The 13,624-nt window shown below is 45.2% G+C and overlaps 1 protein-coding gene across 2 annotated transcripts in view; it reads left to right on the forward strand.

The window, feature by feature from the left end:
* Positions 1–298: 298 nt before the first annotated feature.
* The window catches only part of ap2b1 (adaptor related protein complex 2 subunit beta 1), a 29,358-nt gene continuing 16,032 nt past the window's right edge, over positions 299–13,624 (forward strand). Inside the window, exons 1-8 of one of the 2 annotated variants that reach the window (XM_053331184.1) lie at positions 299–352; positions 5,893–5,947; positions 6,029–6,134; positions 7,347–7,482; positions 8,772–9,017; positions 9,704–9,894; positions 11,768–11,989; positions 13,020–13,140. In XM_053331184.1, the coding sequence (XP_053187159.1) occupies positions 5,911–5,947; positions 6,029–6,134; positions 7,347–7,482; positions 8,772–9,017; positions 9,704–9,894; positions 11,768–11,989; positions 13,020–13,140 (1,059 nt within the window). In that variant the 5' untranslated portion in view covers positions 299–352; positions 5,893–5,910. Of the gene's footprint in view, positions 353–5,892; positions 5,948–6,028; positions 6,135–6,619; positions 6,651–7,346; positions 7,483–8,771; positions 9,018–9,703; positions 9,895–11,767; positions 11,990–13,019; positions 13,141–13,624 lie in introns of those variants that run through there. The other variant, XM_053331185.1, reaches the window with a different exon arrangement.

The following is a 13,624-nucleotide window of genomic DNA, read 5'->3' on the forward strand; positions in this document are numbered from 1 at the left end:
ATTCAAAACTATCGGAAACGACGGCTTCACAACCAGTCACGCCCCAAAATCAGTTATAATAAATCTGTAAAAGGGGAAAAAACGGGAGTCGAAATTAATCAACAACTACACTGAAACATATCAATCAAGTAGCGATCATCCATCCAATTGTAATCGTGATAAATCAGTATCGCGTTATCAACTATTCCTTATCGAACCTTCCGACTCAATAGGGAAGTTGTCAAATTTCCCTGATTACCTTGAACGCACCACATCACAATCGCCATTCTCCATCTTTTCCTCCTGCAGACCGAGCAAAGGGACCAACCTGCGTCTCTATCCATTTTCCCGTCTTACACACACCCAAAACAAGGTATTTGAAACGTTTTACACATCAGTATGTAAATGGTTATATTGTGTATGTTTGTGTAAATGAGCTAAAATGATTAAAAACGTCTCCTTATGAGCTATTAGTAGCAGTAGCAGCAGCAATGGAAGAAAAAAAGGGCCGCAGGTTTTTTCCCCCCTGCTTTAATATTCAGATTTATTACTATAATATCACAAGTTATATTAATCGTAAAAGCTTGGTGATGCTTTTAACTATGTATTTTGGTTGTGTGTGTTGTTTTTTATATTATAAGTATGTTGTAATAATAGCTTCATTTAAGCTAGCATGCAGCAAAGCTAACGAGCTAAGAAAAAGGAGGAGAACTGTGCTGTGGGGGTTTTAAAAGTTGATTAGGTTAAAATCATAAATGTTGTCATAAAGCTAAAATCATGACTAATGTAGGCTTCTTCTGAGGTAAAGATAAATGGACGAGATGGGCTTTTTTATAGCAGGTGTTAGAAGCTACTGTTAAGGTTAAAGCTGTAGAGATGTAAGTTAGCTTTAGTTGCTATCAAAGCAGTTGTAATGAAATTGAAACACAATGCAAATCTCTTTAAATCATATCTTATTATAAGAGAGGTCGTTTTGAGTATTAGAGTATTGCTTAATATGTGTGTTGCATCCTATCAATGCTGCAGAAATGTCACATATTATGAAGTATGTCTGTAAAATGACACTCAGCTGCCCAAATTAACACTTTAATAGTTTATTTCTTGCTGTAATCATTCCTCCTTTTTCACACTGACTATTAAAATAATGCACTTATAATGTAATTGATAGGGGCCCAAATCCACAGCCCTCCTCCTGTGCAGAAGCATGTATTTTAAAGGTCATAATATGTAGCTTTAGCCTCTTTAGTAGTAGTTTGAATGAGGTTAAATCATAATGTTGTCATATCTAAATCATAACTAATGTTAGCTTCTTCTGAGGTAAAGATAAATGGACAAGATGGGCTTTTAAAGCAAGTGTTAAGAGCTAATATTAAGGTTAAAGCTGTAGAGTATTGCTTAATATGTGTGTTGCATCATATAAATGCTGCAGAAATGTCACATATAATGAAATATGTCTTTAAAATGACACTCAGATGCCCAAATTATCACTTTAATAGTTGATTTCTTGCTGTAATCATTCCTCCTGTTCATACTGACTATTAGAAGATCCCTTCATAATGCTCTTATAATCCACAGTCTTCCTCTTGTGCAAAACAAATGTGTTTTAAAGGTCATAATATGAAGCTTTTGCCGTCCAAATCAAATATATTTCAACATTACAGTGTTTTTAGTGTCAAAGTCTCTTTTTTTGTTACTATACTTTCATCACAGCTCAATAAAGGAACACTAAGAGGGAATTTGATGCTAAAAAAGACTGAAAATGTGTCAGATATCTACTTTATATGACTAACTCAGACTGCTGAAGCCTCATATAAGCTTCACTTTTACTTTTTAAATGCATGGACACACTGTGGATTTGGTCCTCTATGTCTTATTGGACATTGCAAACACATTTAAAGTTAATATGAGCATCGGATTTGTTATTTTAAGACTATTCCTTCCTTCATTCCTTCAATCTGTCCTTCCTCTCTTCCTTCCTTCAGTCTGTCCTTCCTCTCTTCCTTCCTTCAGTCTGTCCTTCCTCTCTTCCTTCCTTCAATCTGTCCTTCCTCCCTTCCTTCCATCTGTCCTTGCTCCCTTCTTTCCTTCCTGTCTTCTTTTCCTTCCTTCTTTCCATCTTTCCTTGCTCCCTTTCTTTCTTCCTTCTTTCTTCCATCTGTCCTTCCTCTCTTCCTTCCTTCAGTCTGTCCTTCCTCTCTTCCTTCCTTCAGTCTGTCCTTCCTCTCTTCCTTCCTTCAGTCTGTCCTTCCTCTCTTCCTTCCTTCAGTCTGTCCTTCCTCTCTTCCTTCCTTCAATCTGTCCTTTGTCCCTTTCTTTCTTCCTTCTTTCCTTTCTTCCATCTGTCCTTCCTCGCTTCCTTCCTTCAGTCTGTTCTTCCTCCCTTCCTTCAGTCTGTCCTTCCTCTCTTCCTTCCTTCAGTCTGTTCTTCCTCCCTTCCTTCCATCTGTCCTTCCTCTCTTCCTTCCTTCAGTCTGTCCTTCCTCTCTTCCTTTCTTCAATCTGTCCTTCCTCTCTTCCTTCCTTCAGTCTGTTCTTCCTCCCTTCCTTCCATCTGTCCTTCCTCTCTTCCTTCCTTCAGTCTGTCCTTCCTCTCTTCCTTTCTTCAATCTGTCCTTCCTCTTTTCCTTCCTTCAATCTGTCCTTCCTATCTTCCTTCCTTCAGTCTGTCCTTCCTCTCTTCCTTCCTTCAATCTGTCCGTCCTCTCTTCCTTCCTTCTTTCCATCTTTCCTTGCTCCCTTTCTTTCTTCCTTCTTTCCTTTCTTCCATCTGTCCTTCCTCTCTTCCTTCCTTCAGTCTGTCCTTCCTCTCTTCCTTCCTTCAGTCTGTTCTTCCTCCCTTCCTTCCATCTGTCCTTCCTCTCTTCCTTCCTTCAGTCTGTCCTTCCTCTCTTCCTTTCTTCAATCTGTCCTTCCTCTCTTCCTTCCTTCAATCTGTCCTTCCTGTCTTCCTTCCTTCAGTCTGTCCTTCCTCTCTTCCTTCCTTCAATCTGTCCTTCCTCTTTTCCTTCCTTCAATCTGTCCTTCCTATCTTCCTTCCTTCAGTCTGTCCTTCCTCTCTTCCTTCCTTCAGTCTGTTCTTCCTCCCTTCCTTCCATCTGTCCTTGCTCCCTTCTTTCCTTCCTTCCTTCAATCTGTCCTTTGTCCCTTTCTTCCATATTTCCTTCCTGTCTTCTTTTCCTTCCTTCCTTCCTTCCATCTTTCCTTGCTCCCTTTCTTTCTTCCTTCTTTCCTTTCTTCCATCTGTCCTTCCTCTCTTCCTTCCTTCAGTCTGTCCTTCCTCTCTTCCTTCCTTCAGTCTGTTCTTCCTCCCGTCCTTCCATCTGTCCTTGCTCCCTTCTTTCCTTCCTTCCTTCAATCTGTCCTTTGTCCCTTTCTTCCATATTTCCTTCATGTCTTCTTTTCCTTCCTTCCATCTGTCCTTGCTCCCTTTCTTTCTTCCATCTGTCCTTCCTCTCTTCCTTCTTTCAGTCTGTTCTTCCTCCCGTCCTTCCATCTGTCCTTGCTCTCTTCTTTCCTTCCTTCCTTCAATCTGTCCTTTGTCCCTTTCTTCCATATTTCCTTCCTGTCTTCTTTTCCTTCCTTCTTTCCATCTTTCCTTGCTCCCTTTCTTTCTTCCTTCTTTCCCTTCTTCCATCTGTCCTTCCTATTGTTGATTTAATGACATACACTTGACTAAAAAGTATGTTTACACCTGAATATGCTGCTTATAAGTGACTGTTATTGCAGAACATGGGTGTTAAATGCTTATGAAGGAACTTTATTTTGAAAAGCAAAATAAGCCTTAAGCCTTCCCGTAAGATAAGATAAGATAATCCTTTATAGCGTCACAGCAGCAAAGGAAAATAAGATGATAAGTAATTAAAACAAGCAATAGGGACAATAAGGAAGTAAAAGTAGTGATGTTATATTGAGAGTAATATTGGTGTAATGATAATATAACTTAGTGTGATATTGATATTGGACTTCGACCGTCTCCTCCGAACTTAACATTAGGGCTCGACTGATGCTGGAGTTTTGGGGCCGATACTGATATTAACCCTTCTGTTGTCCTCGAGTCAAGGAAGGAAGGGAGGAAAGGAGGGAAGGAAGGAAGGAAAGAACACAGGAGGGAAAGATGGAATATAGGGAGGAAAGAATGAAGGAAGGTAGGAAGGTAGGAGGGAGAAAGGAAAAGAGGAAGGGAGGAAAGAAGGACAGAGGAAAGAAGGAAGGGAGGAAGGTAGGGTGAGGAAAGAAAGAGAAGGAGGGAGGGAGGGAGGAAGGAAGGAAGGGAAGTAAGAAAGCGGGAGGGAGGGAGGAAGGACAGAAGGGAAGTAAGAAAGCGGGAGGGAGGAAGGAAGGACAGAAGGAAAGTAAGAAAGAGGGAGCAAGGAAGGAAGGAAAGTAAGAAAGAGAAGGAGGGAGGGAAGAAAGAAGGAAGGAAGGAAGGAAAGTAAGAAAGCAGGAGAGAGGAAGGAAGGAAGGAAAGTAAGAAAGAGGGATGGAGGAAGGAAAAAAGGATGAAGGGAGGGAGGGAGGAAGGAAGGAAGGAAAGTAAAGAAAGAGGGAGGAAGGACAGAAGGAAGGAAAGTAAGAAAGAGGGAGCAAGGAAGGAAGGAAAGTAAGAAAGAGAAGGAGGGAGGGAAGAAAGAAGGAAGGAAGGAAAGTAAGAAAGCAGGAGAGAGGAAGGAAGGAAGGAAAGTAAGAAAGAGGGATGGAGGAAGGGAAAAAAGGACAGAGGGAGGAAGGTAGGGAGGGAGGAAGGAAGGACATTTTTCTTTTTTTTACCAGTTACACCATTTGACGTTGACTCATACATCTCGTCTTTCTCTCCTAAACTCCTAAACACAGTGAAATCAGGCAGGCAGAGGATTTAACCGTCTCCGCTGCGGATTGCGCTGCACACTCTCCTCCAGCTGCCACTTTTTTTTTTTTTTTTTTTTTTTGTTATTGCGCGTGTGCCTCCGCTCAACCGTGAGAAACTCGTGTCGTGTCACGGAGCTGCAGACGCTTAGTGCTGACTCTGCTTTGCTTCCCCGAAGGCAGTTAGAGGACTCGTGAGTGTGAAGTGTCGCAACCGAGGTTTTGAAATGATTAGTAATGAGTTTCATGAGGCTGCTGCATAAATCACAGCTTTTAAATAACAGTGGAGGAAGGGAGGGAGGAAGGAAGGAAGGAAGGGAGGAAGGAAGGAAAGGGAAGGAAAGCAAGGACAGAGGAAAGAAGGAAGGGAGGAAAGTAGGGGGAATAAGGAAGGTAGGAGGGAGGGAGAAAGGAAGGAAGGAAAGAAGGAATTAAAGAGAAGGTGGGAGGGAGGAAAGGGAAGGAAAGAAGGAGGGAGGGAGAAAGGAAGGAAGGAAAGAAGGAAGGGAGGAATGAAAGAGAGAAGGAAGGAGGGAGGAGGGAAGGAAGGAAAGGAGGGAGGGAGGGAGGAAGGAAGGGAAGAAAGGAAAGGAATGATGGAGGGAAATAAGGAAGGTAGGAGGGAGGGAGAAAGGAAGGAAGGAAAGGAGGAATTAAAGAGAAGGTGGGAGGGAGGAAAGGGAAGGAAAGAAGGAGGGAGGGAGAAAGGAAGGGAGGAAAGTAAAGGGGAGGAAAGAGAGAAAGAGAAGGAGGGAGGGAGGAAAGGGAAGGAAAGAAGGAGGGAGGTAGGAAGGAAGGACAGAAGGAAGGAAGAAAGGGTGATGTAGGAAGGAAGGGAGGAAAGAGAGAAGGTGGAAGGAAGGGAGGGAGGGAGGAAGAAGGAAGGAAAGGAGTAAGGAAAGGAGGGAGGAAAGAAGGAAGGGAGGAAAGTAGGGGGGAGGAATGAAAGAGAGAAGAAGGAAGGGAGGGAGGAAGGAAAGGGAAGGAAAGAAGGAGAACTGACTGTTAAAGGGAATTATGAATCATCAATGCAGATTTGTTTTATTCAGTGTGTGTTTTTTTTTCTTACAGACTTAAAGGACCACAATCATGACGGACTCCAAATATTTCACGACAAACAAAAAAGGTGAGAAGAGAAGAAGAAAGTCGTCCTTTGATTTCTGCTGCTTATAAAAATAATTTTCAAACTGTGTGATTCTTCTTACAGGAGAGATCTTTGAACTGAAGGCGGAGCTGAACAATGAGAAGAAGGAGAAGAGAAAAGAGGCAGTAAAGAAAGTCATCGCTGCCATGACTGTGGGAAAGGATGTCAGGTATGGTTAGAAAACTGAAACCAGTGATATGGAGGAAGGAAGGAAGGAAGGAAGGAAGGAAGGAAAGGATGTCAGGTACAGTTAGACAACTGAAACCAGTGATATGGAGGAAGGAAGGAAGGAAGGAAGGAAAGGATGTCAGGTACAGTTAGAAAGCTGAAACCAGCGATATGAAGCAGGCGACACTGTAAACTGAATAAGGAGGGAGGAAGGAAGGACAGGAGTAAGTAGGACGGAAGGAAGGACAGGAGTAAGGAGGAAGGAAGGAAGGACAGGAGGAACGAAGGAACGAAGGAAGGAAAGGAGTAAGGAGGAACGAAGGAAAGGAGTAAGGAGGGAGGGAGGAAATGAGTAAGGAGGAAAAGAAGAAGGGAGGAAGGAAAGGAGGGAGGAGGGAGGGAGGAAGGAAGGAAGGAAAGGAGTAAGGAGGGAGAGAGGGGAGGAAGGAAGGAAGGAAAGGAATAAGGAGGGAGGGAGGAAAGTCATCGCTGCCATGACTGTGGGAAAGGATGTCAGGTACAGTTAGACAACTGAAACCAGCGACATGAAGCAGACGACACTGTAAATATAAACAAGGCCACAGATGATGTCGTGTTTGTCACATTATTAATAGCATGAATTAGTCTCCTCAGGTCAAGGAAGGACAGAGGAAGGGCTGAGGAAGGGAGGAAAGAAAGGAGTAAGGAGGGAGGGGGAAGGAAGGAAGGAAAAGAGTAAGGAGGGAGGAAGGAAAGAAAGCAGTAAGGAGGGAGGGGGAAGGAAGGACGGAAGGAAGGAAGGAAGGAAGGAAGGAAAAGAGTAAGGAGGGAGGAAGGAAAGAAAGGAGTAAGGAGGGAGGGGGAAGGAAGGAAGGAAAAGAGTAAGGAGGGAGGAAGGAAAGAAAGGAGTAAGGAGGGAGGGGGAAGGAAGGAAGGAAGGAAAAGAGTAAGGAGGGAGGAAAGAAAGAAGGAAAGGAGTAAAGGCTAATTTAAAAAGAACTTCGAAAGGACAACGACGGCGTAGCAACAGCGTCGCTCCGACACAGAAGTATAAATCAGCCTTAATAAGGGAGGTAGGAAAAGAGGGAGGAAGTAAGGAGAGAAGGAAGGAAGGAAAGGAGTAAGGACAGAGGGAGGGAGGAAGAAAGGAAATGAGTAAGGAGGAAAAGAGGGAGGAGGAAACTTGTAGCCTCATACTATAAACCCTCCTCTAAACTAATCGTTGTGTTTCCAGCTCTTTGTTCCCAGACGTGGTGAACTGCATGCAGACGGACAACCTGGAGCTGAAGAAGCTGGTTTATCTCTACCTGATGAACTACGCTAAGAGCCAGCCGGACATGGCCATCATGGCCGTCAACAGCTTCGTCAAGGTGAGGCTCCTAAATTAACTTGATTTATCTTTTATCTGCCGCTTAACCTTCCTGTCTTCCTCCCGGGTCAAATTGATCCCGTCTGTTTTGACTGTTCCTTCTTTCCTTCCTTCCCCTCTTTCCTTCTGTCCTTCTGTTCTTCTTTCCTCCGTTCCTTCCTCCTTTTATCCCTTTCTTCCTTCCTTCTGTCCTTCTTTCCTGCCTACCTTCCTTCCTCCCTCCTTTCCTTTCCTTCCCTCCCTCCTTCCTTCCTCCCTTCCTTCTTTCCTGCCTCCCTCCTACCTTCCTTCCTCCCTCCCTCCTTTCCTTCACTTCCTTCCTTTCCTCCCTCCTTCCTTCTTTCCTTCCTTCCATCCCTCCCTCCCTCCCTCCCTCCTTCCTTCCTTCCTTCCCTCCCTCCCTCCTTTCCTTCCTTCTTCCTCCCTTCCTTCCTTGACTCGAGGACAACAGGAGGGTTAAACGCAACACACAGCAGAAAATGTGCAGAGATATTAGTCCTGAGCGAGTTACCATGACGATAGTTCACACATCACTTCCTGGTTTTTAATAATTAGTCAGTAAACTCAGCATCGTCTGACGCAGGCTGGAAACTCGCCGTGTGTTTCAGCTTCTGTCAAACTAACCGAGCTGTGGTGGCTTCCTGTCTAAGCTTTTCAAAATAAAACCTTTGTTAATGAGCGCTATCTCATTATTATTAAAAATCATTTCCCCCTCGATTTTATTAGTTTTGAGATCGTTTGGCTCCTAAATCATAATCATGATCAAATTTCGATTAACCCTCCTGTTGTGTTTGAGTCAAGGAAGGAAGGGAGGAAGGGAGTAAAGGAAAGAAGGCAGGGAGGGAGAAAGGAAGGAAGGAGAGAGAGAAAGGAAGGAACGACAGAAGGAAGAAAGGGGGAGGGAGGACGGAAGGGAGGAAAGGAAATAAGGAAGGGAGGAAGGAAGGATGGAGGAAAGAAGTAAGGAAGGAAGGTAGGAGAGAGGGAGGGAGGAAAGAAAGAAGGTAGGAGGGAGGGAGGAAGGAAGGAAAGAAGGACAGAAGAAAGAAGGAAGGAAGGACGGAGGATAGAAGTAAAGAAGGTAGGATGGAGGGAGGAAAGAAGGACAGAGGAAAGAAGGAAGGAAGGACGGAGGGAAGAAGTAAGGAAGGAAAGAAGGTAGGAGGAAGGAAGGAAGGACAGGAAAGAAGGAAGGAAGGAAGGACGGAGGATTTAAGGCTGAAAATGTTGAATTACATCTAATCTGACTAAAAACCAACAATTACCTTCCTCTTCCTGTCCCCCCTCCAGGACTGCGAGGACCCCAACCCTCTGATCCGCGCTCTGGCCGTCCGCACCATGGGCTGCATCCGAGTGGACAAGATCACGGAGTACCTGTGTGAGCCGCTGAGGAAATGCCTGAAGGATGAAGACCCGTACGTGAGGAAGACGGCCGCCGTGTGCGTGGCTAAGCTTCATGACATCAACGCCCAGATGGTGGAGGACCAAGGCTTCCTGGACTCACTGAGAGATCTGATCGCTGACTCAAATCCTATGGTAGGTGTTAATTACTGTTTCCCCCGTTACAACGCCGTTACCGTTACTGCCAGCTTCAGACCTCACTGAAGCGGTTTTCACTCAAACAGACTCTCTCTCTCTCTCTCCCTCTCTCTCCCTCTCTCTCTGTCTGTCTGTCTCTCTCTCTCTGTCTCTCTCTGTCTCTGTCTCTGTCTCTCTCTCTCTCTCTCGCTGTCTCCCTCTCTCTCCCTCTCTCTCTCTCTCTCTCTCTCTCTCTCTCTCTCTCTGTCTCTCTGTCTCTCTCTCTCTGTCTCTCTCTCCCTCTCTCTCTTTCTCTCTCTGTCTCTCTCTCTCCCTCTCTCTCTGTCTCTCTTTCTCTCTCTCTCTCTCTGTCTCTCTCTCTCTCTCTGTCTCTCTCTCTCCCTCCCCCTCTCTCTCTCTGTCTCTCTGTCTCTCTTTCTCTCTTTGTCTCTTTCTCTCTCTGTCTCTCTCTTTCTCTTTCTCTCTCTCTCCCCCTCTCTCCCTCTCTCCCTCTCTCTCTCTGTCTCTCTCTCTCTCTCTCTCTGTCTCTCTCTCTCTCTCTCTCTCTGTCTCTCTCTCTCTCTCTCTGTCTCTCTCCCTCTCTCTCTCTCTGTCTCTCCCCCTCTCTCTTCTGATAAACATTTTGACCTTTATATCTGTCATCTGCTCATCCTTTAACGCCCCTCACCCTCATCCTTCTTTAGGTTGTGGCTAATGCAGTCGCTGCCCTGTCGGAGATCAGCGAGTCTCATCCCAACAGCAACCTGCTGGATCTCAACCCTCAGAACATCAACAAGCTGCTGACGGCCCTCAACGAGTGCACGGAGTGGGGACAGATCTTCATCCTGGACTGTCTGTCCAACTACAACCCCAAAGATGAGAGGGAGGCCCAAAGGTAACAAACTATAGATTAACCCTCCTGTTGTCCTCGAGTCAAGGAAGGAAGGAAGGGAGGAGGGAGGGAGGGAGCGAGGGAGGAATGAAGGAAGGAGGGAGAGAAGGGATGAAGGAAGGAAGGGATGGAGGGAGAGAAGGGATGAAGGAAGGAGGGAGAGAAGGGATGAAGGAAGGGAGGAAGAAGGAAGGAAACGAGGGAGGAATGAAGGAAGGGAGGAAGGAAGGAAGGACGAAGGAAAGAAAGAAGGAAGGTAGGAGGGAGGAAAGAAGGAAGGAAGGTAGGAGGGAGGAAAGAAGGAAGGAAATAAAGAATGATGGTAGGAGGGAGGGAGGAAGGAAGGAAGGACGGAGGAAAGAAAGAAAGAGAGAAGGAGGGAGGAAGGAAAGAAGGAACAGTCAAAACAGACGGTGTCAAGTATGGATGGGAGGAAGAAGGAAGGAAGGGAGGAGGGAAGGAAGGACGGAGGAAAGAAGGTAGGAAGGAAGGTAGGAAGGAGGGAGGGAGGAAGGAAGGAGGGAGGAAAGAAGAATGGAAGAGAGGAAGGAGGGAAGTAAAGAAGGAAGGAAGGAAGGGAGGAAGGTAGGAGGGAAGTAAAGAAGGAAGGAAGGGAGGAAGCAGCAAGGGAGGAAGGTAGGAGGGAAGTAAAGAAGGAAGGAGGGAGGGAGGAAGGAAGGAGGAAAGAAGTAGGGAGGGAGGAAGGAGGAAAGAAGGAAGGAGGGAGGGAGGAAGGAAAGAAGGAAGGATCTTTTTCTTTCATTTTTATTTATATTTTTTTATTATGAATGATGCATTGACTGGTGAGCACTTTAAAAGTTTCATTGTACTTGTGACAATATAACGTCTCTGCGTTTCACTCTTACATAACTTAGCCGTGTTATTAATCTGCACATTGATTTTAGTTCAGCGTAATGAATCGATGACATAAAGCACGTCTGTCTGTTTGCTGTAAATGTCTGATCATAAATGATTCAACATGTACTCGGCTCTTAACCACGTCTTAATGTTGACTTTAACATCTGAATCTGAGAGACGGATATTTAAAATCCTGGACAAATGAAACAAGCTTGACTTTATTTCATTTGACTTACTGAGAACATACGGTTTCTGTTTGGGTGAATTGACAATTTATTTATATACAAGATGTCAGCTTTTGCTATAATTGATGATATTAATCCTCCTGTCAAGGAAGGAAGGGTGGAAGGGAGTAAGGAAGGATGGAAGGGAGGAAGGAAGGAAGGAAGGAAAGAGAGAAGGAGGGAGGAAGGACGGAGGGAGGAAGAAGGAAGGAAAGGAAGGAAAGGAGGAAGGATGGAAGGGAGAAAGGAAGGATGGATGGGAGGAAGGAAGGAAGGAAGGAAAGAGAGAAGGAGGGAGGAAGGACGGAAGGAAAGAAGGAGGGAGGGATGGGAGGAAGGAAGGAAAGAAGGAGGGAAGGAAAGAGAGAAGGAGGGAGGGAGGAAAGACAGATGGAAGGGAGGAAGGTAGGAAGGAAGGAAGGAAAGAGGGAAGGAGGGAGGGAGGGTGGACAGACGGAAGGAAGGAAAGAGAGAAGGAGGGAGGGAGGACAGACGGAAGGAAGGAAGGAAGGAAGGAAGGAGGGAGGGAGGAAAGACAGACAGAAGGAAGGATGGAAGGGAGGAAGGAAAGAGAGAAGGAGGGAGGAAGGACGGAAGGAAAGAAAGAGGGAGGGAGATAGGACAGATGGATGGAAGGGAGGAAGGAAGAAGGGAGGGAAGGAAAGACAGACAGAAGGAAAGAAGGAAAGAAGGAACAGTCAAAACAGACGGGATCAATTTGACTTTTAACCGACACGACGGTTCCATCAGATTCTTCCGACTAATAAATTCTTTCTTTCTTTTCCTCTTCGTAGCATCTGCGAGCGCGTCACTCCCCGTCTCTCTCACGCCAACTCCGCCGTCGTGCTGTCGGCCGTCAAGGTTCTGATGAAGTTCTTGGAGCTGCTGCCGAAGGACTCCGACTACTACAACACCTTACTGAAGAAGTTGTCTCCTCCTCTCGTCACCTTGCTCTCCGGAGAGCCCGAGGTCCAGTACGTCGCTCTGAGGAACATCAACCTCATCGTCCAGAAAAGGTGTGTGTGTGTGTGTGTGTGTGTGTGTGTGTGTGTGTGTGTGTGTGTGTGTGTGTGTGTGTGTGTGTGTGTGTAATCATAAGAAAGTTGTTTTGTTTCTTCCTTCCTTCCTTCCATCTTTCTTTTCTTCCTTCCTCCCTCCCTTTTTCCTTCCATCTGTGTCTCCTTCCTTCCTTCCTTCCTTTCTTCCTTCCTTCCTCACTTTCTTTCTTTCTTCCTTCCTTCTTTCCTTCCACCTGGCCTTTGTCCCTTCCTTCCATCTTTCCTTCCTTCCATCCATCCTTCCTTCCTTCCACCCATCCTTCCTTACTGTCTTACTGTTCCTTCCTTCCTTCCTCCCTTCCTTCCCTCTGTCCTTCGTCCCTTCCTTCCATCTTACCTTCCTTTCTTCTTTTCTTTCTTTCTTTCTTTCTTTCTCACGTCCTTCCTTCCTTCCTGTCTTCTATTCCTTCCTTCCTCCCTTCCTTCCATCTTTCCTTCCTGTCCTTCCTTCCTTCCCTCTGTCCTTTCTGTCTTCTATTCCTTCCTTCCTCCCTTCCTTCCATCTTTCCTTCCTTCCTTCCTTCCTTCCTGTCTTCTATTCCTTCCTTCCACCCATCCTTCCTTACTGTCTTACTGTCTTACTGTTCCTTCCTTCCTTCCTCCCTTCCTTCCCTCTGTCCTTGGTCCCTTCCTTCCATCTTACCTTCCTTTCTTTCTTTCTTTCTTTCTTTCTTTCTTTCTTTCTTTCTTTCTTTCTTTCTTTCTTTCTTTCTTCCTGTCTTCTATTCCTTCCTTCCTCCCTTCCTTCCATCTTTCCTTCCTGTCCTTCCTTCCTTCCCTCTGTCCTTTCTGTCTTCTTTTCCTTCCTTCCTTCCTTCCTTCCTTCCTTCCATCTGTCCTTCCCTTCTTCCCTCCTTCACTCCTTCCTTCCTTCTGTCTCTAGTCCTTTAATAGATTATAGATTCCTCTGTTACTTGTTCCTCATGGATGAACTCTTCCTGTAGTCTAATACTAAATGTAATTAATGTGTTCATCTTCCTGTGTTCAGGCCCGAGATCCTGAAGCAGGAGATCAAAGTGTTCTTCGTCAAGTACAACGACCCGATCTACGTGAAACTGGAGAAACTGGACATCATGATCCGCTTGGCTTCTCAGGCCAACATCGCCCAGGTAACGCAACATTAAAACACTAAAACATGGGACCTTAAGTAGAGAGGATGGTTATACTGCATAGATTCATGATCTAATAATTGTAATAATCTCCTGCTGTCCATTGTTATTAGACGGTTGAGTTTTTTAATTGCGATTAATCACAGAATTTCCATAGTTAATCGCGATTAATCACATTTTGAATTGCATGTTTAAAATCCTGTTATTTTCCATTTCAAGGCAGTTTTAAGCCCATAATGTAAAGCATTTCTTACCAGAGTGGCTTAACTGGGAATCAATCACGGCTCTGCTGCGACTCCCACACTCCAAAATGGTCCCTTTGGTGGAGCTGAGGCTGGCTTGGCTGCACCTGGGTGTTTAGCGTGGAGGTGCTAACTCAAACTCCACGTACTCCGGTGGTAGTTAAACTCCGTTTGACACAGGTTGCATTTTACTTTTGACTTGTCAACTGAAGCGTCTGGAAGTGTTTTAAAGTTAAACAAGC

Source organism: Scomber japonicus, chromosome 13 (genome assembly GCF_027409825.1).
Source record: "Scomber japonicus isolate fScoJap1 chromosome 13, fScoJap1.pri, whole genome shotgun sequence".
Taxonomy (NCBI): Eukaryota; Metazoa; Chordata; class Actinopteri; order Scombriformes; family Scombridae; genus Scomber; species Scomber japonicus.